The sequence below is a fragment of the Rattus rattus genome, chromosome 15, assembly GCF_011064425.1.
Source record: "Rattus rattus isolate New Zealand chromosome 15, Rrattus_CSIRO_v1, whole genome shotgun sequence".
Taxonomy (NCBI): Eukaryota; Metazoa; Chordata; class Mammalia; order Rodentia; family Muridae; genus Rattus; species Rattus rattus.
The window spans coordinates 65,263,344-65,286,698 of record NC_046168.1 but is presented as its reverse complement, the minus strand read 5'-3'; the positions used below and the strand labels follow the sequence as shown (position 1 = coordinate 65,286,698).

Sequence of the window (23,355 nt, the reverse complement as noted above, 5' to 3'; positions counted from 1 at the left end):
CTACCTGCTGCCCAGGATACCACATGAGTTGTTTTGCTATTGTTTGTTTTGTTTTTAAATTAGGCCTAATCTTGTTAATAGCTCACCTTTAGAAATACTGGTTAGTTATGACTTAATTCAGCTTGAAAAAACTTGGTATTTGACCTAAGGTCTTTACTAGACTAACAATAATCCGGTTAATGGGGCAGAATTTTAGAATGATATCACATCCAAAAAGCATAAATCCATTTGGGCCTTCGCACTAGAACCTGAGCCTGTAATTGAGGCTCACTTGTGGTATGCTCTCTTCTTTGAGGAGAGCATGACAATCAGGATGTGCTAGCTCAATGTTTGTCTTCTCCCTCCACCTCCTCAGTGCTAGAATTAGAATAAACCCCCACCATTGGTGACTAATAAGGTTTTTGGACTAGTAGTCAGGTTGCTACTAATTAAAATGCCGGCCTTTGATTATGTTTATGTGTTTTGTGTACAGCTGGGGGACTGAACCAAGTGTCCCGCACATGCTGGACAAGGGTTTACTGTGCTCTACATTCCTAGCCTTCAGCATTTGGTAATTAAAGGGTGAACACAGCAAATACTTTTCATCACTGGCAAAGGGAAACATTTATCCATTGCTACTTCTACTCTCCTCTGACCTCAGAGCTCCACAGACAGCAGGCCACATAGGGGAGGTGTGATGGTTGATTTTAGCTGAACTTGACAGTATCTAGAATAATAACGTGAACAGAGTCTCGGTGAGGGTTGTTAACTTTGACCTTTGAGTATTCTGTAGGAGACTGTTCTTACTGTGCTCATGGAGGTGAGGAAGGCCCATCCTTTGCGGGCAGCACCATTTCCCGACTTTCCAGAGTTGGGCAGGTGTGAGCACGGGTAAGCAATCATATTCTTCTTTTTGCTTTTGATGGGATGTGCTAGCTGCTTTAGTTCTTGCCTTGGTTCCCCCAATCTGATGGGCTCTAGCTGGGAATTACAAGCTGAATGAATAGTTTCTTCTCTTAAAGCTGTTTTGTGAGTCACTGGAAACAGCACAGTACAGGTCACAGGTAAATAAAATATGACAAAGCAGGGCATATGTAGAAAATGGCTACTCTGGCCCCAACATCAAATCAATGGCAGAAAAAGCCAATTTACTAAAATATTTCTTTTATTTGAATAAAGTCATTGACATTTTTTTGAATTCCAGCTAGCATCAAGTAACAATCAGAAAAGGAAAACAAAAACAAACAAAACCTTGACAAAATGTTATATAATTAAAATTGACAGTGGATAGAAAACCCTTTTAAACTTTAACATCATAAGAGAAATATATTAAAATGGGCAACATACAGATTTAAAAGTTCTAAGAGCTGATCCCACCCTAAATCTTACAAAGTTCCCGATGACCAATTTGTTCATTGCCTTCCGCCAACCAGCACGTGGGTACTGCAAAGAGTCAGAGTCGGTAACCACAGTGATACGTTCTTTACTCGGAAGAGCAGCAGGTGAGCGACCCTTATTCAAGTCTTTCCCATGTTCCTCATGTTATCAACATGTGCAGTCGTCTGAGATGACCAGTGGTGACTATCAGGAAGGCAACGGCTTCGGCAGGCAAGCTTCAGAGTTACGCTTTGCCATGAGCCAAAGATGATTCAACAGGTCAAAGTCATCACTGAAGAGCGGAGAGGCCAGCCAACAGCCTGGACTTAGTTTGCAGTTGCTAGTGAATGGAGAGTTAGTGAACACTGAGATGTGCAGAAGCACAGGCACAGACGCCGGTCTCAATGTGCGTGGCTCAGCTCTGCGCCCACAAATAAACACCCATCAAACATGTTTTCCCTACTCCCCATTCTAGTGGTTCTCAACTGTCAGTGTGCTATGTCTGTGGTGTCTGTGGAACAGACACTCGAAAGCCCCACCTGAGTTGTGATGTGCGTGAACTGGAATGGGGCCTTGGAATCTGTATTCTTAATAAGCATCCCATGAACTGAATGGTTGGTCCATGGGCAATACTCTGAGAAACACTCATGTGCCTTCAATACATGATAAAACACTGGTTATTGTCTGTGACTTCACGGTGAAGTTTTAAAGGAAAAAAGCATTTAAATAATTCTACCACAAGTGGCGTTAAACAGGCCTATCGGCAATTCCATAATTGAGATTTCTTTTAAAAGTGGCATTGTAAATAAAGACTTAAATTTTTTTTTAAAAAAAATTCTGTTTTAATCCAAGGCACCTGTAAAATCCTTGCTGGTGTGAGAAGTTGAGTTATTCCAATCACACAGGACACTACAGAAATGGAGGATTCTGGCAGTGATAATTGTCCACAGAGCAGGGTTTTGCTCAGAAGTGAGCTATTTAGACTTAATGATTTTGAAAAACAAATAAAGACAGATATACGATCTGAACTACCTTGCTGAGTGATTCTCTAAGCAACTGGGAAGTAAAAGGACCCCTGCTCCTGCTGCAGTGGCTGGCTGCAATCACATTAGGAACGACCAGTGTGCTTCTCCATGGACTTGAGCCTGAAAATGTACACTGCCCAGATTTGGGATTCCTTTAGCATCCAGGCTCACATGACTATGGACTTGGTAACACTGGCTTTGGTAGCCTTTATCTCAAGAAGATTTCCCAAGACTCCTAGTCTACATCAGACACTTGTCTGGAGTTCTGAGATGACACTCTATTAGAACATGACTGTCAAAAGCCAGCTCCAGGGGAGAAGGTAAGGAGCACTTGGTGCCACAGGGAGTTCTGTGCAGTCACTGTGAGTGCACCGTGACACTTCTAGGATAACACGCAAAGAGACTGCACACGCGGTGCGGGTTAGGTAGTGCCACAATGTAGACCGTTCTTCATAAAGTCTTATATAGATCTTAGGTTGTCAGACCAATCTCCAAATGACATCTGAGAGGAAACTTACAAAGGCTTACAACAATTTAGTTGCATATATACTAAACAGTGTTGTTCTGGATCCCAAAGCAAACGAGACCATTACTTTAATAAGAGGTAAATTGTCTTGAAGCCAGCGAAAGTCTAGCCCAGCTGTGAAAAGAGAAGTGAAATCTGCACTTTAAAATGTCACAGATGGTTTCTCAAATACCTATGACTAACTATGTGCTGACAGCAAATCTTTCCAGCCCAATGATTGATTCACTGATGGACGTTTCACAACATCCTTATTTCTAGCGTTTAAAGGACAAACAGTAAATTATTCACTTTACAAATTTGCTTTCAAATAGCTCAAAGCTGCTTCCACTACAGCCTCCTCTATTTAAGAGTCTGCAAGTCAGAAACCTTGGGTTACGTAGATTAAATGTAAGTCAGAATGTACTGGTAAGTTCTGTAAATTAAAATAGCCACGGAACACGCAATTGGAGCTAAACTACATGTTCAACAAAATGGGAGAAATAAGTTTCACAAATTAAAAGTATAAAGATCATTTCTGTCACGTCATTGACACTTTCAGGACAGCGTCATCACGAATGAATACACTGCCAGAAAAATACCCGTTAAAAATCGTCATCATAGGGATGTTGTCACCGAAGTGACGGAGGCAGAACGTAGTTAGTGGTTTCCACCAAAGTTTCCTTTAAGAGTGAAATACACACTGAACACGGGGAGGCATCGGGGCCTTTAAATGCTCCGATTCCTGGCATGTAGGTTAAAGCTCTCAGACAAGTCACTGATCCCGGAAGAAGCTATGTTGGGGCCAAAGGATGGTTAAACCCACTCTAGCATTAGGGAATTCTCACTTCTAAAAGTGACTTTGGTCACATGAATAGGATGCTCTTGTTTAGACCTCATATTATAGGGGAAAGGACAAGTTTATTTACGTAAATAAAGAACCCTGCACTAACAGCGACACAGAGGGTATCACCACACAGTGGCTGCCCAGTGTCTTTAGGTCTTGACTTGCCATTACTCTGTTCAGTGGCTGCACTCTGCCTACCACAGACTCACTGAAATTTAAAGACATGTAGTACTATGAACAAAATGTGGTTATCTTTAACATTTATTTTTACTGAAAAATGAATGTTTTCAAGTTATTTTATACAAAATTTAATAACTTAGACTATGAAGCAATTTAAATACTAAATTCCCCCAGAAAGACAACATTTGCACATACATACATGACGTACACATAGGAAAATGAAGGTCAGAAGAATTTTTTGGCAGCTGCTTCTTGCTGAGTCCTAAAAAAGAAAAAGAAACAAAACCCAAAAAACTGACAGATGCTCTATACGCATGGGACTGTTAAAACGAGCAACACCCCTGAAGTAGAGAATGCTAGTGTGCAGTAAACACACTCTAAGCATGCACACCCAGTAGACCAGTTGGCCTTGTGGTGAACTGTCTACGTCAGTGAAAGCTACATTACGGTTCTATTTAACTCCACAAAGCACACAATCTACAACCACGTTGGGGCAAGTGCTGCCAAGAGACTCACCTGTACATGATGTAGCCAATGAACAACACCGTCTGCACCACCACAAATATCACAAAGTGGACCGTGGACAGACACGACGGGAATGCTGGTAGATCTGGGCATTTTGGTTTTTCATTAGATGACTGTAAGGCAAAGAACCTGTATTATAATTAGTCAATAATACTCTGGAAAGACATAAATGTCAACTTTAGAGAACTCACAGTCCGTTAAATAAACAAGCATTCTTTTACTCATTCCCCTAAATATTTTCTACCTACTTAACTTCTACTACCTTTTAAAAATGCTCTTTCTTTCAAAGACCAGCTGACATAAGGCAGTTCCCCCTTGTCACTGTCAAGTCATCAACATGGTGCCACTGCCTCCCAACCTCACTACCAGTGATTTCAGTGCACTTCAAGGTTCTAGGGACCAGGGTTCCCACAGACTCGCACTGCCCCAGATGCCTCCAGTTCATAATTTCTGTACTGGTGTAATAATGACAGCGCAGACGTCATGTCCAGTCATGTTCCAGCTCATACAGTAAATGGCCTGGCTCTCACCAATGAACCACTTAAACAGACTTGTGTTTCCTGCACACGCTTTGCAATCTCACGACACTAAACCTGACTGACTTCGGAAAACCGTCTACTTCTGAGCTCTCTAAGACAGAATATTTTAAGGACCTAATTAAATATCAGGGACAAAGATGACTTGAGATAGTTGTTCCCAATCTAGTTGCATCTATGAGGCAGAATTTTCGGACATATCCACCCACAGTACCAAGCTGGCCACTGCAACAAGGAAGGAAAATATCTTCAAAAAGAATTAAAATATCATGATTTGGATGAAAAACCAGGGCCAATAAAAAAACTATTAAGCAAAATTTGCAAAAATGATTCAAGGCATGCACATAGTTCAGAAAGACAAGATTGGAAGTTGGAGACTAAGGTGTTATCCCTTACTAATGACCTTGAGAAATTCATCTCAATGCCATTTACTGCTGATATAAACATGACATATTTCGAGGAGTTGACCTGTTTCTGAGCTTGACTAGGACCAACCAGATTCACAAGAATATAGGAGATCAAGTCAGCTAAAATCCCAGCACTAATGGGGGAGGGGCTAAGGAAATCCTATCTAGGCCGAATGCCTACTGGGAAAGGGAGAGTCATTTCTCCTCGGGGATGTTGTCCCTGATGGGCTGTCAAGGCTCTGGTGGGTGGCCCTCATGTACATACAGGCAGCACTAGGTGGACTCTGTGGATTCAAAGAGTATCAGAAATGAGGAGGGCATAAGGTAGGAGTAGCAGGACGGGAGGGAGCAGGGAATGGGTCTGATCAAACACCTTCCATTGAGATCTCCTCCTGCGGAGAGGAGGCCTTGCCTTCTTTCCTCAGACCATGCCTTTGTCTCACCATCCAACCTGTCTCTTCCTGGAAGCCCACTGACCATGCCCACTAGGGAATGAGAAGGCAATCCCCACTCTCCTTCCTGCCCTCCATGCCCAGCACTGTAACAGATCACTTGCAGAGGCTAACTCTTCCTGCTCTTTCTCCAGAGATCCTCAGCTTTCCTCCCGCCCGCCCATTCTCTCAGCCCCCAGCTCTCCTAGCCCATCCTCATTCCTATATGTCAACTCGAAACACCTAGGAACAAGTCTACCAGGACATCCAGTAGCCACACCTGCCATGGACCCAGGGCATGCCTTACCAGGCACTGCACAGCCACCGTACACTCCTAAGAGCCAGAGGGGGCAACAGAAGCCAAGGACCAGAAAACTCACCCAACAAAGACAACACCCAGAATCACAATCATCCCAAGCCCTGATGCCCAGACACCAGCATAAAAACAGTAACACCAGGACAGTACGTCTCCTCTAGAGCCTGGCCACACTACTACAGTAGGCCCTGAGACATTCAGTATAGCTAAAGCACACAACAGTGAAGATTTCAAAATGGCTGTTAGGAATTTGTGTACAGTTCTTAAAGAGTATATCCACTAGTGAAGTCTGTGAAAACCCAAACGAGAATGAAACAACATGATTGATAACAGGATCATCACAAAGACGCATGAAAGGCCTTTAACAAAATCAACACCCCTTCATGGCAAAAGTCCGCAAGTGTCTAGAGATACAAGAGACATAGCTAAGCATACTAAAGGCAGTTTCTAGCAAGCCCCTGGCCAATGTCAACTTAAATCGAGAGAAACTCAAACAATTTCCACTAAAATGAGGCACAAGATAAGGCTGTCACTCAGTTATTTAAAAAAATGAAATCACAAAATTCATAGGTAAATGGATAGAAATAGAAAAAAAAAATCGTCCTGAGTGAGAGAGCCCAGACCCAAAAGACAAAAATGGAGAGCATCCAGTTCTACGTGCATGCTGCCTGCCAAGTCCCCAAGCAGAGGCTATGATCCATGCGACCACAGAGGTTATAGAGTAAGGGAGGAAAGGGAGGGGAGGGGGCTGGACCACATTATGGAAGGGTAAGAGGAGGGACCGGAACAGTAGGAGCAGATGGAGAGGGGGAAGGAAGGGTTGAGAGAGGAAAAGGGAGAGATGGCTAAAACTAAAGGGCACACGAGGACCTGCATGGAAACCCAACACAGTAGACGCTTCCTAAAATATTCACCAACACAAAGGTGATCTGAGTGAGGTCACCAAATAGCTGGGGAGGTGGAGCCCCAACTGGACCAAAGGAAACATCTTGGAGGAGCTGTGGGAGGGGAAACCATCATCAGTGTACATTGCATCGCTTCAGACCACGACACGGGACCGAGTTACCATGCTGCGCTGCGCGAGGCTGTCGATATCTCTCTTCACGATGTGCAGGTGCTCCTTGATGTCCATGAAGTGCTGGGTTGTCTCGTAGACGCCGGCCGAGCCCGGGTGCTGGACGCCACTAACCAGCCGCACGGTCTCACTCATGGAGTTCCTAGAGCACAAAACCCCTTGGAGGTCACAGGCTTTTGTTTTTGGTTTCCAGTTATACATTTCAAATGGTTACACTTTTCTAAGTTCAACACTTCAGATCATTAAAAAACAAAAGTTTTAACTGCTGACCCACATGACAGAGTAGGTGACAGGGATTTGGTGTGAGACACCACCCGGCCTGCCACATCACATCCATAACCTACCACAGCCCAGGGAAAGACCAAACTGAAAACCCGTAGTGCGGTTTCCAATACATACTCTCTTTCAAATCATGATAAAATAAAAGCTTGCAATCCAAGCTCTGTGCACTGGGAGGCTGCTGGGCGGGGCAGAGGGAGCCCCTGAGCCCTGCACTCTGCTCACGCGCCATCTTCATGACCGTTTCTCTTTGTTGTAACAAACCATGACCAGGAACAGCGCTTTCTGAGTTCTCTGACAAAGCAGAGAATCTGCTGGTCTCAGGGACTCCTGACACGGATGAACTCTGCCTCTATGTCTCTGGGCTCCATCAGATGGCCCTCAGGGACATGCCCAGGGCAGAGACAGGAAGCCAACCACCGAAGCAGCACTGTCACTACTGTCTGAAGGAATGTGTGAGTCTCCTAACTACGTGACATCTTTACACTCTTTACACACTGACTTTAGGACATGTGCTCTGTGTAAGACATGACTCCACAGTTAAGACAGAGCAGCCGCCGAGCCCTGTGGATGTGACAGCATGGCAATAAGAAACTCCAACCACGGAGGAAACAGAACTGGTTTGTTTGCAGACAGGGATGAGCGCACCTGACAATGACAAGGGTGCTTTAGTTAGAGGCACTTTCAACGCTTATGAATGGCAAGTCACCGTGTGATTACCACTGGCAACATGAAATGCCCTCAAGTCTGGTGATTTCCCAAGGTAGATCAAGCACTAAGAGTCTCTACCTTCGTTCTGACTTTATTCCCTGCTGTTCCTTCCTCTGTCCTGACCCTTTCCACTCCCTGAAAACACCCTTCAACCGTAAGCCTGTCTGTGTAGGGTCCTTTGTAGACACTCCTTGCCTCCTATCTGTGGACTAGAGTCAAGGCCAAGTCAAATGACACAACCTCCTCAACTTCGTCAGACTTTCCTGCCGTCCTTTCTTGCCCTAACCACCCCTAACAGCAGACCTTCCCAATCGTACTGGCATGGTTAGTGGGTTAGTGTGGCTCCGAGAGGGGTTCCCATCCTGACTTTAGAACAGTGCTCAACAACAGTGGCTCTACTCAGACGGATCCATGAAGTTTTCACTCTTACTCCCTCCGTGTGAATTTTAAAGTAAAAAGCAGGAACTATGAAAGAAGAGAAAACTGTCAGAGTTATGTCATTCTGAGTTAATATTATGTGTGGTTAATTTTATGTGTTTATGTGTGTGTATAAATATGTTAAATATAAAAGTTCCATCTGACTTGAATGAGCAGTGCAAACTTAACACTAGCCACAAAATACCTGGGGTTTTCTCAGTCAGCGACCAATTGCAATTTATCTTAGTGGCATACAAAGACCTAGAAAGGAAGAGGACTGCGCTCAGCAGGCCCAGTGCCCAGTGTCTGGGAGGACCTGAAATGGCAGAGTTGCCTTTGGTTTAAGGAGCAGATGACATGAGAGAAGGCTAGATGGAAACTTTGGCAGAAACATCCGTTAAGGGACAACGGAAGGAAAAGCAACAAGAATGGGAACAGAGACCAAAGAGCGAGCGTGCTGTGTGCTCAAGTCTGGACAGCAAGGGTTGCAAGCTGACCGTGTGGGGAGAGGTAGGAAATGCTACAGCAGAGGGCTGAACTGTATGCTGCTAAAAGTCTACCAGGATTTCCAGAGAATACGGAACAGCCCATAAAGACAGTTGTCATTCCCAGGAACGGCAGGTATTTCCTCGTATATTTTTCTAAAGTTTAATCTTGGGCTCACTTTTTGATTAACTTGCTGTATAAGTAACATGTACTTGCCACTGCCGAATGGGAAGTTTGTAGGGGCTGCTACGTATTTGAGGGAAGTGCCTTTGTACATAAAGGAGCCCAAAGCCTGAATTTCCCAACCACCACGTGAACTTCAGCTTGTCCCAGCACTACCGGAAAGTGAAAGAGGCAAAGAACATGCCCAGAACATGGTCCTCCCAAAAGAAAGACCGTGTAGGACATTCCCTCGCAGAAAAGAATCACACGACCTAGTAAAAGTGGAGCTGCTGCCTATGCCTGCTTTCAATGAGACAGAAAGGGCTCAGGAACCAAGGGGGAGGCTAGGAGGAGCCCCAGCTCCAGCAGGTACCTGGCTTTAATGCCCTAACACTAAACAGATGGGGAGCTGGGAAAAGAATAAGGTGGCAGGTCTAAAAGGGGGCTAATATGTGTCTGTGAATGTGCACGAGGCGTGCGTGCATGTGCATGCGTGTGTGTATGTATGCGTGTACGTTACAGCTCCCCAGGGATGGAGGGCTCACCCAGGTCATTTGTTTAGTTGATCATACAGTATGCATGTTAATTTGCTGGTTTTCACAATTCTATTGTGGTTATATATAAAAAAAAAAAACAACATTAAAAGAAGGGTGAAAGACACAATAGCTTCTGAAGTTTAAGATCCTATGAAAGCAGGGGCTGGAGGGACGGCTCAGTGGGTAAGAGCACTGGCTGCTTTCCAGAGGCCCAGAGTTTCATTCCGAGCACCCACATGGCAGCTCACAACCACCTCTAAGTGAAGTTCCTTGGGATCCACACCCTCTTCTGGCCTCTGACGGTACTGTATGCACATGATACATATTAGCCAAAACCACCCACATTCATAAATACATCTTTTTTTTTTTTTTTTTTTTTTTTTTGTTTTTTTTTTCGGGGCTGGGGGCCGAACCCAGGGCCTTTGTCTTCCTAGGCAAGCGCTCTACCGCTGAGCTAAATCCCCAACCCTATAAATACATCTTTTAAAACATTGTATCAAAATAAAAAATACTATGTTATACAACTCAGATGTCTTCTTTAAAAGAACAATCCAGTCATCTGACTTTAGGGCAAGTACTAACTTGGGAATGTGAATTAACAACAGGAAGTTTCTTAAGTAACAAGGAGCAGAATATCAATCTCCGGTGGTTGGCTGAGCCCTTTCAGCTCCCATTCTGTTTAGCCTGGTCCTGTACAGTTGCTGAGTCCTTAAAACACTCACTTGACATTCTCCTCTGTCAAGGGTTGTGCTGGGTAGGACTGCTAAAGCATTAGCTTATGAACACACACGGCTTGTTCTCTCTGTGCTGACACTGGGACGTTGGCTGTGTATCAGCCACCCTCATTAGAAATGTACCATTCAACCATCCAAAGACTGGTACCTCCCTCCTATCCCAACCCTCTGGTGGGTCTGTCTTGGGGCCCTGAGCAAGCATGCGTGTTTTCCAGTCCTGCCACAGCAAACGTCTTTCTGCTCCCGGCTTTCTCATGGAGTTGTGGTATGTCACTCCAGTCTCTCCACAACTCCCAGAGATGTACACACTTGGTCCCAATCACTATGGCAAACCTCTCGACTAAAGCATTTTTTTTTCTTTTTTCAGCTTATGATGCTCTTTTAAACATTTATGTTTGCAGTTTGTATATATTACCTGTTTATTCCTAACATGACCCTAGGACGTACAGTTTACCCTCCTGAAGGGGACCTAATCCAGGAGAGCAGGCACCCGCACTTCCCTGGGACAAGGGGACAGAACACATGACTGTTGGGTACTTACTTCATCTCATTCACTTGTCTCAAAATCTCCTGCTGGGTCCTCACAACAGTGTCCAGTTCCTGCTGGGAGACCTGGAGGGAGACAGAAGGAGCAGGCAGTTAGCATCCACTGGACACACGGAGCACAGCGCTGGTCTGACTCTCCTCTGGCTGTAACAACTGCCTGAGAGCTTACCTGCCCAGGCTGTCCTGGGGTCCCTGCTCCTCTCCTGGAAATCTCCTCTGTCAGAGAAGACACATATCTCCTCTGCTCATCGAGAATCATATCCAGCTGCCGGTTAAGTTGCTTGATCTCCAGGTGAATGCGATTCTGTCCTTCAAACACTTGTCTCAGCTCCCGATCGCCTATGCTCTCGAAGATGTCATCCGCTAAAAAGCAGTAACCACCAGTTAATTACAATTCTCTATACATCTGTGACTTTGAAATACAGGCCAAGTGGTGACAAATACCCAAACCAGAACATGACCAACACAGGGGTACCTAAGCTTTTTCACTTAAAATGTTTTCTTTATACATCCTATACAATTTTACTAGGGAGAACTAATATGAAGTAACAGAAATCAAAACAGCAATAGGCTATGTGAAGAATATGCGTAAGGTGCCAGAGAACTTTCTGGAGTAGAAAAAAATATTCTGATGGGGTGATGCTTAAGTGGGCACCCACAATTGCCAACAACCTTCTCTATACACCTTTCTCAAGCAGCTGCAAGGTATGGGCACAAATTATACGATGTTTATCATAGCCAATCACTGAGAACTTCACTTCACAGTGTTCAAATGCTAGACGTAGGCTTCCAGTATAGTGTCTATCATTCCAGCTGATGGGGAACAAACTGGATATAAAACTAGCAGATACTAAGCAGTGACAATGTAACAAGAGATAAGATCTCAAGTTCTTGGGCTTAAACTAGCATTTTAATTTTTCCTACCATTAAAGTCCATGATTCTGGGCTGGAGAGATGGCTCGGTGGTTAAGAGCACTGACTGCTCTTCCAGAGGTCCTGAGTTCAATTCCCAGCAACCACATGGTGGCTCACAACCATCTGTAAAGGGATCTGATGCCCTGTTCTGGTGTGTGTGAAGACAGCTAGCTACAGTGTACTTATATAATAAATTATTTATTTATTTTATTTATTTATTTTATTATAATTAAATATTTATATTATTATATAATAAATAAATAAATAAATCTTAAAAAAAAAAAGAGAGAGAATATGTTAAAACTAAAAAGTCCACGATTCTCAGTAGTAAAGGGAAAAGTAGCAGGCACCACTTCACTCTAAGCTTACAATAATTTTGATAGTCCTAAACAGGATATCTATGTCACTGACCCGAAGGTCCAAGGACATGACAAGGGGACAGAAAGACTGTAAGAGCAGTAATGTAGGAAGGAGCGCCATGAACTACTGCCATCCAGACACAGCTGTTGCAACCATGAAATACATAAGAACAGTACAACATTGGGCCTTTCAACATTTCATCCTGGACACAGAGACCCATGAGGCCCTGCTCATTCCTGAGATGCTTGACTCCATGCTGGGGAAAGGGTATCATTTTCCTCACTATCGCCACGATAGTTGGAGAGAAGGGGGTCAAAGAGAAAGGAAGATTTCACAGGGTGACAGGACCATGTAATTTCAGTAATTCCAACACATCCATAAAACTATCAGAACTCTGTAATGAAAGCGAGTGTGTATCACTGCAAGGAGACCATGGTCTTGGACGCCTTTATGTAGGCAGCACTTAGCCGTGAGGGAGGGCAGAGCTGTTAACTTCATTTATTTAGAGAACACCGCAGGGATCCAGCAACGCTCACCAAACTCCAACACAGTGGTTTGTGTTCACCTACACCACTGCCATGATCTTAATTCACACCTCACGAGCCACCCTCTAGGACCCAGAAGGACCCAAGCTGAGCTTTTCCACTGTTCCCATCCCTTACTGAGTGTGCTGCTCTGAGAGTAGAGATGAGGCAGACAGTGCAGACCGCAGTGTCCTCCACACAGCACCACCTTACCTGGCTGCCCCTGGAGGTCAGGGTGGCCCTTCTGGAATTCCTCCTTCTTCTTATCTAATTCTTGCTGGAAGTGTTCAAACTCCTCTTGATACTTTTCCTTTTCTTTTTCTGAAATGTCTTTTTCTGGCGTAGGCTTTTTCAGAGAAAGAACAGGTCATAAAAAGGGAATCAGTGAGACATCTTGGCACCTCTCCTTCTCACAATCACTCTCCGTCACTAGCTTCAAGATTGTCTTACTTAAATCAGACAGTTCACTCTTGGTTTTAATATTATCAAAAATCATAGTGACTACTTCCATTTAATGAGCATTTACTCTAAGCATCTGTCTCAGGTAACACTAAGAGATGTCCCCTAAACCATTTCTCTTTTGCCAAGGAGAAAATAAGAACAAATGGCAGTGAACCAAAATAAGACTCAGACTGAAGTCAGTCTTCTTAGAGTCTGCAGCTGCAGTAGCACCACTGAAAACTGAAAATTCACTGGAAGAAAGTGTATACTCACTGGCTCTTTTCCGGGCTCGGTTAGTTGGAAAGTCAGGAAAGAGAGAACATCGTGGTCATCTACAAATTTAAAAACCATTTCAGGAAGTGCTGGGACCAGTTGTTTCACAGCTGAGAGCTGACTTGACAGGTATGTGTATTACTTATGAAAGACTGACATCAGAGCTACTTCAAACCTCCCCTAAGTCAGCACAGCAGAGGTGTTCAGCTGGAGATAACCATAAGCATCTAAAGGCTCCTCCTGTGCTCTCCCAGTCTCCCACATGGATGATGCCCTGCTCCAATCACTCAAAGCCCTGTCCACCTACTTCCAAAACCTTTCCTTTGCCTGTACCAGCTCTGGCCTTCATACCTGCTTTACTGAACTGGAGAACAATAATACTTCTATGTTCCCTAAACCATTTAAGTCAAATCAGTGTCAAGTTGTTCCAGCTAATGTCAGGAACTGAGGAATAGCTGTGCCAATCCTGGCTGGCCCTATCCCCCGTGCAGAGTGAATTACTTCAAGTGTGCAGCATCCTTCTATGTCTGCCTCTCTGGGGAGATCCGAGAGGCAGCGAGGCAAGCAGACTGAGTGACCTCAGGAGAGGCCATGTGCTCAACAGTCAGGATCACAAATGCAGACCTGGACTTTCTGGGGGTGACTGTGTGACCTTGAGGACAGCCTTTATCTGGACTTAGCAAACAGCTGAAAAAAATGGCTATCCATCTTCTTCCTCTTTGCTTGGGTTTACAGAGCAATTTGGAAGTATTTAAAACGGTCATGTGCCACATGAACACAAAGCAGTATTGGTGTGGAGGGACTCCTTTACTAACATAGGGGGAAAAATGTAATTATCTTCATTTAAAGTTTGTCCCCAGATAATACCTCCTTGGACTTCTGAATTCATTTCTATATGATACAACAACTTTCCAGTGTTCTAGAACATTTGGGAATTAACTTCTTATATGCTCAACTTTAAATATGCCCCCTTCACTACAAACTGCACCTAAATGAATGGTGTAATTAGCACGCATCCACACAGCTCCGACTGCCAAGATGGGTATAACGGACAGTGGGAAGGCTCTAAAAACTTTTAAGAGTAAACGGAATTGTGTCTACATTCCCTAAACATAGTATTACCAGTATGACTCATTCACAAGCTTTCAATATGAAAAGATGGCAAGATTTACCTGCAAGACCTCCTGTTGCAGCAGATATCCCAAAATGCCCTTGTGTGGGGATAACCATATTTTCCACTTTGGCACAGAATTCATAATCATTTTTATCTGGTGTAAAGCCATTATTGATCATGACCTAGGAAGACATACTGAAGTCGTTACTTTTACAACAGACATTTAAAAGTATATTTTAGCATTCTGTGATTAGTAATATCCATTCTTGCCTCCTTCTACTGATGTGATTCTGTGTATGGACACTGTGTTTGTGTGTGTGTGTGTGTGTGTGTGTGTGTGTGTGTGTGTGTGCATGTGTGTGTGTCTCCGTGCGTGCTTGCATGTGTGTGAGTGTCTGGAGCCTTGAAGTCCACACCGGGTATCCTTCTCAATCACTTTCCATCTTATTTCCTGAGGCAGAGTCTCACATCTGATCCCAGAGCTCAGTGATTCTCTAGACCAGCCGCCATCTTGCCCTATCTCTTGAGTGATGGGATTCCAAGTGGCCACATGTTCTCAGCTTTTTCATGGGTTCTGGGGGGGTCTGAGCTCTGGCTCTTAAGCCTGCATGGTGAGTTCTTTATCCGCTGAGCCATCTCCATAAAGTGTAATTTAAAATAAACTCCTCACTAGCCCTCATTACACAGTAAGATAGTTCACTTATTTTATTTTTTTACTCCATTATATGTGTTAAAGTCTCAAAAAGACAATGTTGACAGTTTGACATCTTTCTACAGTAAAGTAAGTTCTCCTCTTGCAAAGCCTTCAGAGCCAGGATCATTGTTAATTGATTGCCCAGCAGAAATACAATTAACTGCTCTTGACTACCCAAGGTTAGCGACTGGGACAACGTTGCTCATGTGTCGTCTACCTGTGGCATCTATCACAAGTCAGCAGAAAATGGAGCTCTGCAGATGCCTGGCTTCAAACCAGATATAATAAATAATATAATAAGTAAGCAAGATATAATAAATAACTTGGGTCCAAGTTACTTAAAATTTCCCACATTCGATTTCTCCATGTGGCAAATGGAGCGATGTATCTCACGGAGCTGTCTGAAAAGCAGCAGCATGCGCTCCCGGGCCTAAGAGCCTAAATCCCCCAGCCTCTGTCCCCACCACGTTACTGGGGGCCTTAACAAGTCACTTGTGAAACTATAAAAGCCGTCACTTCACTCCTGGCCGAGAAGGCGACTCTCTTAAAGGTTACTCAGAGCTGTGGTTCCTGGGACCTTTCCGCCCACTTGAGAAACGCCCCATCTCCCACAGTGAACTACAAGTGCTCGGCCTCAAGGCCCTGGCTTTCTGCGCCTGGAGCACATACGCATTCCTACTCCTGCTGGAGCCGCATCTCAGCCAGGAGCCCCTCCACCTTCCCCAGGGCCGCTTCTCAGGGTCCAGGGTCCAGTTCCGAGCTGACAAGTCCCTCCTGCTGTGCCTGTCACACAGTATAGTGGTGCTGTGCTCCCTCTGTGGTCTACAAGCTATCCACAACAATGGCCTTGGCCTTACTCGTGTCCGAATCCTGAAGACGTGGATGTGCACGTAACAGTATCGTCAGCTGGGTGCTTAAGCTTCCTCTAACCAATCAGACACTAGCGGCAAAGATGCACACAGAAGATCTCATATACCAGGTACTCTAAGAGCAGTGGCTCTCAACTTGTGGGTCACGGCCTCTTTGGGGGTCAAGTGACCCTTTCATGGGGTCACATGTCCGATACCCGGCATATCAGGTATTCACAGTAAGATCCCTAACAGTAATGAAATTACAATTATGAAGTAGCAATGAAATAATTGTATGTGTTGGGGCTACCACAACACGATGAACTGTATTAAAGGGTCACAACATTAGGAAGGTTAAGAACCACTGTTAAGGCAATGCATACAAATGTGTGGAAACCCGCATTTAAGTACATTACCTCCTGTCAAGAATTAAAATAAGTGGTATTAGAACATTGATTATTATTGGTATTAGAACATTGTTTATTTGATTACTGTCACTTACTGTCAGTGTTTTCTGGTAATAGGTAATCTTTGCCCGGACAGGATAGGGTTTATTACGGAAGTCCCTCTGACAACTTGCTAAGGCTTGAGTGGCACCATCACTGTGGATTCAAAAATACCAAGTTACAAGGAAGCTTACGACAGTCCACGTTGGTTAGAAGACAAAGGCTTTCCTGTCAGAACTCTGGAGAACATGGGGAAGGAAGGCCAAAATCACATGAGCTAAGGTAAGGAGAATACGCTATTACGTAAGGGACCAAGACAGCGTCCAAATCACTCAGGGTCTTTACGTTTTTATTGTTTTGTGCTGATAGAAGCAGACATGCTAGGCAAGTGCTCTACTCAGCTATGTTCCAACCCTTCGTGGAGTTTTTAAAGACACAAGTCTATAAACCCGTCCAAGCCAGCTGAAGCTGAATCTGAAGAACCGGCCTAGGCACTGCTATTTTAAACCACTCTCCCGGGTTTGTTAAAACCTGTCAGCAAGGCAGGAAAGAGCAAAGCGAGGCGTGGAGAAGCGATGTGCTTACACTCACCACCTCGAGACTCTGTAATTCACTTCTTAAAGTGGCACTGACATTGAAAAATGGTGGCTTGGCCTGGGTACTCACTAGTTTGGTGAAAGCTAGACTTATTTTTGAAAGCTCTTTCAGTTAACATGGGACGTGTGGCCCACAGAAAGAACTTCACAACCTAGTGGCCATAAAACAGCGAGCACGAAGGAACAATCCGGCTTCGTTTGAGTGTTGAGCTTTGAAGCAATGTATTTCCCGAGGTTTCCAAAAAGAATTTGAAACAAGAAATAATATAAAAATCACACTTACTTTTGGTGGTCATAATTGATTTGTCCATTGTTGCCTACAACTACTATAGCAGGATTGTTTTTCTAGAAGAAAATACAGTTATTTTAGTACCTTTCATTGAAAAATCCATCATTTCTCATTTGCTATGAGATCTCGCACTGCTAAGATTCTAGAGCTCTTAAATTTTTACAATAATACGGCCTAAGCTTTCAAGGAGTTATTAAAAGTTCTTTAAAATGCTAACAGTAAGTTCTGAAACATCAATAAACAACAAGCTAATTTTCAGCATGTATGTTTGTTTCTTAACTGTTTCCAAAACATCATCAGGAAAACTGGCCTGATAAAAAAGTAATTAACATAGGAGCAAATCCAAGTATGAGAGGTAGTTGCAGCCAAGCACGTGAGTGCTACCACAGCTTCCTAAACACCACTGGTTTTCCTGCCCACATCTAAAGACTCACACTGACTTTTCATAAGTTACTAAGCATATGCAGGGTGTGAATCACTGACAGGTTCTCAAGAGCTAGGTCTCCACCCTGGCTGTAAATTAGTGTGCAAAAAAAAAAGTCATGCCTACAAAGCTTCTAGTAATTTGTCTCTGTTACCAAAACTAACTACCATGCTCAGACTATCAGCCAAGTTCTTTACTATTAAATTCAAGGTGTCAGGTAAGCCACCTTCCAACAGCCTAACTGCTAGAAATACATTAACATGGGAAATGGCTAACAGGTTTTAACAGTAAGTATACCTTTCCGTCATTGTCAAAAGAATCAAAAAATATTCCAACACCATTCCACATATCAGCTGATCCAAACACAGGGCCGTCCAAGCCTTGGTTTTCTGTATACCAAATTGCCTGAGAAAACGTAAGAGGGACAACAGTTAGGAGGCAGTGACACTTGGCGACTATGCTCACTCCAGTGACAGAAATGATCATACTAAGCCATCAGCTCCAATTCGACCTCTTCCGGTCACTCGGAATGTCACTTCCACTTCCCAGTTCTCGAAGGCTGCTTTCGTTTTGGTCCACACGGAACCTCTTTGGCTCTTTAAGGACGGTGCTATTCGGATCTGATCTGCACTTGGAATAGCATCTGTGGCAGGAATCAGAAAGAAAAGCTTTAAGTTGTAAGTATGCGGAACTCAACAGATTACCTTTGAACGGCTGCACACAGCTACAAAGATCAGATTCTACCTTCGTATTGTTAGAAATAACTTCATGCTGACAGCTATGACTTTGAAATTTTATTTTTGAAAAGAGAAATACATCTGGAAGCCTACACCCACACATTAAATGCTGAGGACAGAGATTAAAACTTAAAACTTTTGCTTTTATATCGTGGGTGTTCTTATGGCTTTTGTTTCCGTGTGTAAGTCTGTTTCTGGTGCAATTTTTTTCTGTGTTTTAAAAACCTCTTACTTGTTTGTTTCGCCTGTTTGTTTTCTAAAGAGAGAGAAAGCATAGAGTTGGATGGATAAGGAGGTGGGGAGGGTCCGGAAGGAGACGGGGAGGGGAAATGGTAATCTGAATATATTCTATAAATCTTCAATAAAAAAGGCAAACTTCATTTGATTTTCATAATCTCTTTTTAATAAAATTACCTCAAAAATCTGTTCCATATTAAAAGTCTGCAATGCATTTTACCAGTTACAAGTGTTAAAAGAGCCATTATGAGAAGAACCCATCACTGGGAATCATGTTCGGCTGTGACTTTGGTTCAATCATGTCCTAACTCCACGGGGTTCATCAAACGTTCATGTGTGAAATCAAAGGGCCAGGCCTGACGACTTCTTTAAACACTCCAAAATCACATGCAAAAAAATCCTGCATATAAACATTTCGCCAGGAATAAGGCCAACTAAATTTTAATATAACGAGCAGTTCTTTAACCACAGTGGACTCTCAGAGAAAACAAGTGACACTCAAAAGAGTAGCTGGCTCAAGTTCCAATTCAGCCACGTATGACTCTTGGACCTGAGGCGGGCCATTGAGCACAACTATTTATATAGGCACAGCACAGGGAGAACGCTGGGTCAGTTTCAAACTGTCACAGTGAAGCAAGGCACACACTGGGTTGGTTTTTTTTTTTTTTTTTTTTGGGAGGGGGAATGGTTTTCCAGAGTATCTAAAAGTTACATTTATACTATACTACAAACTGATCATATAACATTGTCCTATCTGAAATAACAATGAGCAGGCTTTAATTTCAAAATACATTAAGGAATCAGCACTTGGGTCAGCAGAAGAGCACTTGTCTTATCACTCGCAGGACCTGCGAATGATCCCAGGACCTCAGAGACAAACACCAAAACCAGTAATACCACTGACTGAAACTGCTAAGAGCATCTGGCAGAGTGGACAAGCAGCACGGACAGACTTCTGAACAAACTTTCAGTCTGTTAAGAACACCTCAAGCATATTCCCTGTAAAATCAGATGAACTAGGACACAATAAAACAAGGTACACTTGTAAATCCTTTGATCTTCCTACCATTGACTGATTATTGAGGTCCTAAAAGGCCTAAATTTGAACAATTTGAACATATTTTCTCAGAGTGTAACCATTCTGACATTTATGCTAGGAAAGGAAACACTTTATGGGTAGAAAGGAAAGCTGAGATATTTTAGTGTACTCACTCATTCAAACACTCAAAGGTTGTGGGGAGAGTACCACAGAAAAAGCCCTGGACACAGAACCGGAAGATCCGAGCCTCTGTGTGGTCGCTTGTTCCATCTATACAGCAGATATCACCTGGCTGCCTACCACAGCTCAGACAGGAGAGTGAAGGTGAGAGCTTTGAGAGTTGTGGACAGCTATAGAATATTATCATTTTTTGCCCTTATGAACTTAAGGCTATGTGCTGACAGCACAAAAGGACACAAGATTTACAAGAGATCTCTGTGATCCTAATTAGGGCTGAATGTACTGGGCTGTGTTTTTAAATTAAATCCCAAGTGTCTTTGTTTTTCTGTTTCAAATGATGGGTTGCAAGAATAAATGAAAAGGGAGAAAAATGAACATAACAGTAAGATTAAAGATTACAGTAACCACAAAAGCAAGGGATCTGTACCAGTAAGTCTAACCAAATACTCATACTATGGTATATTGGACACAAACCCCTATGCCTATCTTCAGCCCAGACTGAAGTTAAATTCAGCCTAGCATGGCCTTGAACGTCTGATCTTCTTGCCTCACCTCCCAGTGAAATCAGCACTGGGATTACAAATGTGAACCACTACTCCTGTTGTTAGGAACTGGATACAGGGCTTGACGTATGCTGGGCAAGCCCCCTCCCAACAGAGCAGCAACTCTAGCCTTTTATTCTGACCTCTTTCACAGTAGTCTACATTTGTTACCTGTGGCTCTGTAAAAGAGAGTGAAGATATCAGTAGCTGATAACATTCTGGATTTGCTGATGTGTGAGTGGAAAAGAGAGAAGAGCAGACAGGCAATGGACAGGGGAAGAGCTGCCAACACACTCACCACCATTTCCAGAAGAAAAAACAGAAAGAGGAGGTCTGAAACCCCGTGTTTGGTATCACATTCATCGTCTTTGTGTGTGCAGAGCAATGCTATCTTGGCAGCATTATAAGCCCACAAGGCTTATAATAAACCAACCGAGTAACGGCATAATTGCATTCTGCCTCAACTCTACATAATGACTCTGTCATTAAGTTCAATGAAATTTACACCTGATAATTGCACATTAATTTGAGGAAAGCGGTCCTTCCTGGAAGTGTGCTGTAAGCCTTTACTTTCTAGAAATGAAGCATTTTGCTTCAGTCCCAGAACAATGTCAGATGATACAGAAAAGTCTTCTATAAATGAACACTCAGTTACCCACAAAACCAGAAGGTATTTACTATTTGCTTGGACGGTTATATCTGACAGTCCCTGAAGAGCTGAACAACAAGTGCTACAGATAGTCTTGGGTCAGCAGTGTCACATCAGCACTAAAAAGTGCAGATACATTTTCTTCTAACCAGGGCAGGGTTCAGTCATGGTTCTGTCATCTGTGTCAGAATGAATAAAATTGGAAGCAGAAATGATCTCATTTTTTTCCCCTAAGTCTTAAAAGAGAGGATATGAGTCTATTCTTAGCTCAAGTTTGTAAACAATCAATACTAACTATAGAAAGACACTAATAAAAAGTTTACAGTGTAAAGATCAAAGTCTACACACGCTGCCACTGGGAGGCAATTCTTTGATGTAATCCCAAAATTTAAAGAACGACATCCAAAGACTTAAAAATCACTAACATTCTACGCTATCTTGGAGCATTCGGGAAGTTAGGTACAAACCTGACCATTGCTAACTACCTAAAACAAGCAAGCAGAAGGAGGCTGTTGGAACTGGTCTCAAATTGCTATGGCCACGGAAAGTGTACCCTTGAGACGTGGCATTCGGGTGTAGGGTAACATGACACTCAGAAGCTGGTTTCAGTGCAAGGAACTGCAGAAAGTAACAAAACACCTCTGAATCACACAGAAAGTACTGATGAGATTAAAGAAGGGAAGACTGAAAGTGGGTGGACAAGCTGCGGGAGAAGGCTCAGGGACACGCGGGGAACCTGCCGGCTAGGGGGACCTGGAGTTGGGGCTGCCTGCGGGAGTCCTGCCCCAGTGCATGTGGCATGCAGGGCTGGAGCTGACCCTCGGCACTGCAGGGCCTTGAGGAGATAGACCGAGAAGACGGAAGGCAAGGAGGGAACCCGCCCCTCGCCCCAGCCCCGGCTTACTCCCCGCGTGGGCCCAAAAGGGCACGGTCCCATCGCTCTGCACCAGATGCGGCCCCTTAAAGCTGTATTTGTACTCGAAACGGCGGTGTGGCAACTCGGCCTGGGTGCCTGCGGTGCCGGGAGCCGCAGCATCGCCTCCCATGCCGTCGCTCCCGACGAATTGGCTGAAAGACAGCAGCAGGGCGCAGAAGAACGACTGCGCTCCAGCCTGGGGACCCCGCCGCCTGGACACCGCCATCTTGGATTCTGGGACGCAGAGGCCGGCGGGAGAGGGAGGGGCTCTGGAGCCGCGGATGGCCAACAGGGCGCTCACTGATTGGTGGAGCCCAGGAGACCCGCGGGCCAGGGATGAGCCCCGCCCCTGGCCTCCTTTATCCTGGGGGCCACTAGAACTGTGAGCATCTGTGGGCGGGGCTACAGAAGGGGTTGGGCAAGACTGGGAGGCGGAGCTGGCCTAAGAGCTCACTGCTCTAGCAGCTTGGGGTCCCCGGCAGGGACTGTGAGGTGGGGAGGGCGGGAAGGGAGCAGAGGCGGGGACAGGGGCGGGGACGGGGTCAAGGACAGAGACTCGACCTAGTAGAGGTGAGGTGTGTCTAGTTCTGTAGTGCCTTTGGGGAAGGTGATTCCACTTTTTTCCTACTACCAAGTTTTTCAAGTCCCAGAGTAGCGGACTGCCTTCTGTGACTTAGAAAACCTCGTAAGCCCTAAGACTTGTGGGGCCAGTCCATAATAAAGCAATGAATAGAGGCATCTAAGATTCAGTGGCTAGCTTTTGTTTTGTAAACTTTCCAGAAAAAATGTTCAGCCCGTAAGAGCCTCTCAAAAGAGCCCCAGGACCTTTCAGGTGGTTGAATCAAGAGGTTTATGTCAAATCAACTTTACTTCTCAAAAAGGAATTTCGAAGGCTTTCCAAATACTTGAAACCAGGGCACAGTGCATTCAAATAAAATTCGGTAGTTTTGTTGCAAACTTATATGCTATGGACAGAGTTGATGAATGAATTGCATGGGTTTTTTTTATTTTTATTATTTTGTGTGTATGTGACATTGTGTGTGTGTGTGTGTGTGTGTGT

At 44.1% G+C, this 23,355-nt stretch overlaps 1 protein-coding gene across 3 annotated transcripts; it reads right to left on the bottom strand.

Annotated features, from left to right (window-relative positions):
* Positions 1 to 1,126: 1,126 nt before the first annotated feature.
* Positions 1,127 to 22,538, bottom strand: Lman1 (lectin, mannose binding 1). Of its 3 annotated transcripts, none has more exons than XM_032885651.1 (14): positions 22,284 to 22,538; positions 18,484 to 18,638; positions 18,293 to 18,400; positions 17,566 to 17,627; positions 16,743 to 16,842; positions 14,757 to 14,880; positions 13,585 to 13,643; positions 13,084 to 13,216; positions 11,241 to 11,434; positions 11,067 to 11,137; positions 7,192 to 7,342; positions 4,427 to 4,548; positions 4,110 to 4,172; positions 1,127 to 3,021 (listed from the first exon to the last, which is right to left on the bottom strand). In XM_032885651.1, exons 1-13 carry the CDS (start codon positions 22,519 to 22,521, stop codon positions 4,136 to 4,138), a joined length of 1,554 nt encoding a protein of 517 aa, XP_032741542.1. In that variant the 5' UTR covers positions 22,522 to 22,538; the 3' UTR covers positions 1,127 to 3,021; positions 4,110 to 4,135. The 3 variants fall into 3 exon arrangements, with proteins under 3 accessions (XP_032741542.1, XP_032741543.1, XP_032741540.1); XM_032885652.1 differs by having other exon boundaries at positions 4,119 to 4,172; XM_032885649.1 differs by having other exon boundaries at positions 1,127 to 4,172.
* Positions 22,539 to 23,355: the final 817 nt, after the last annotated feature.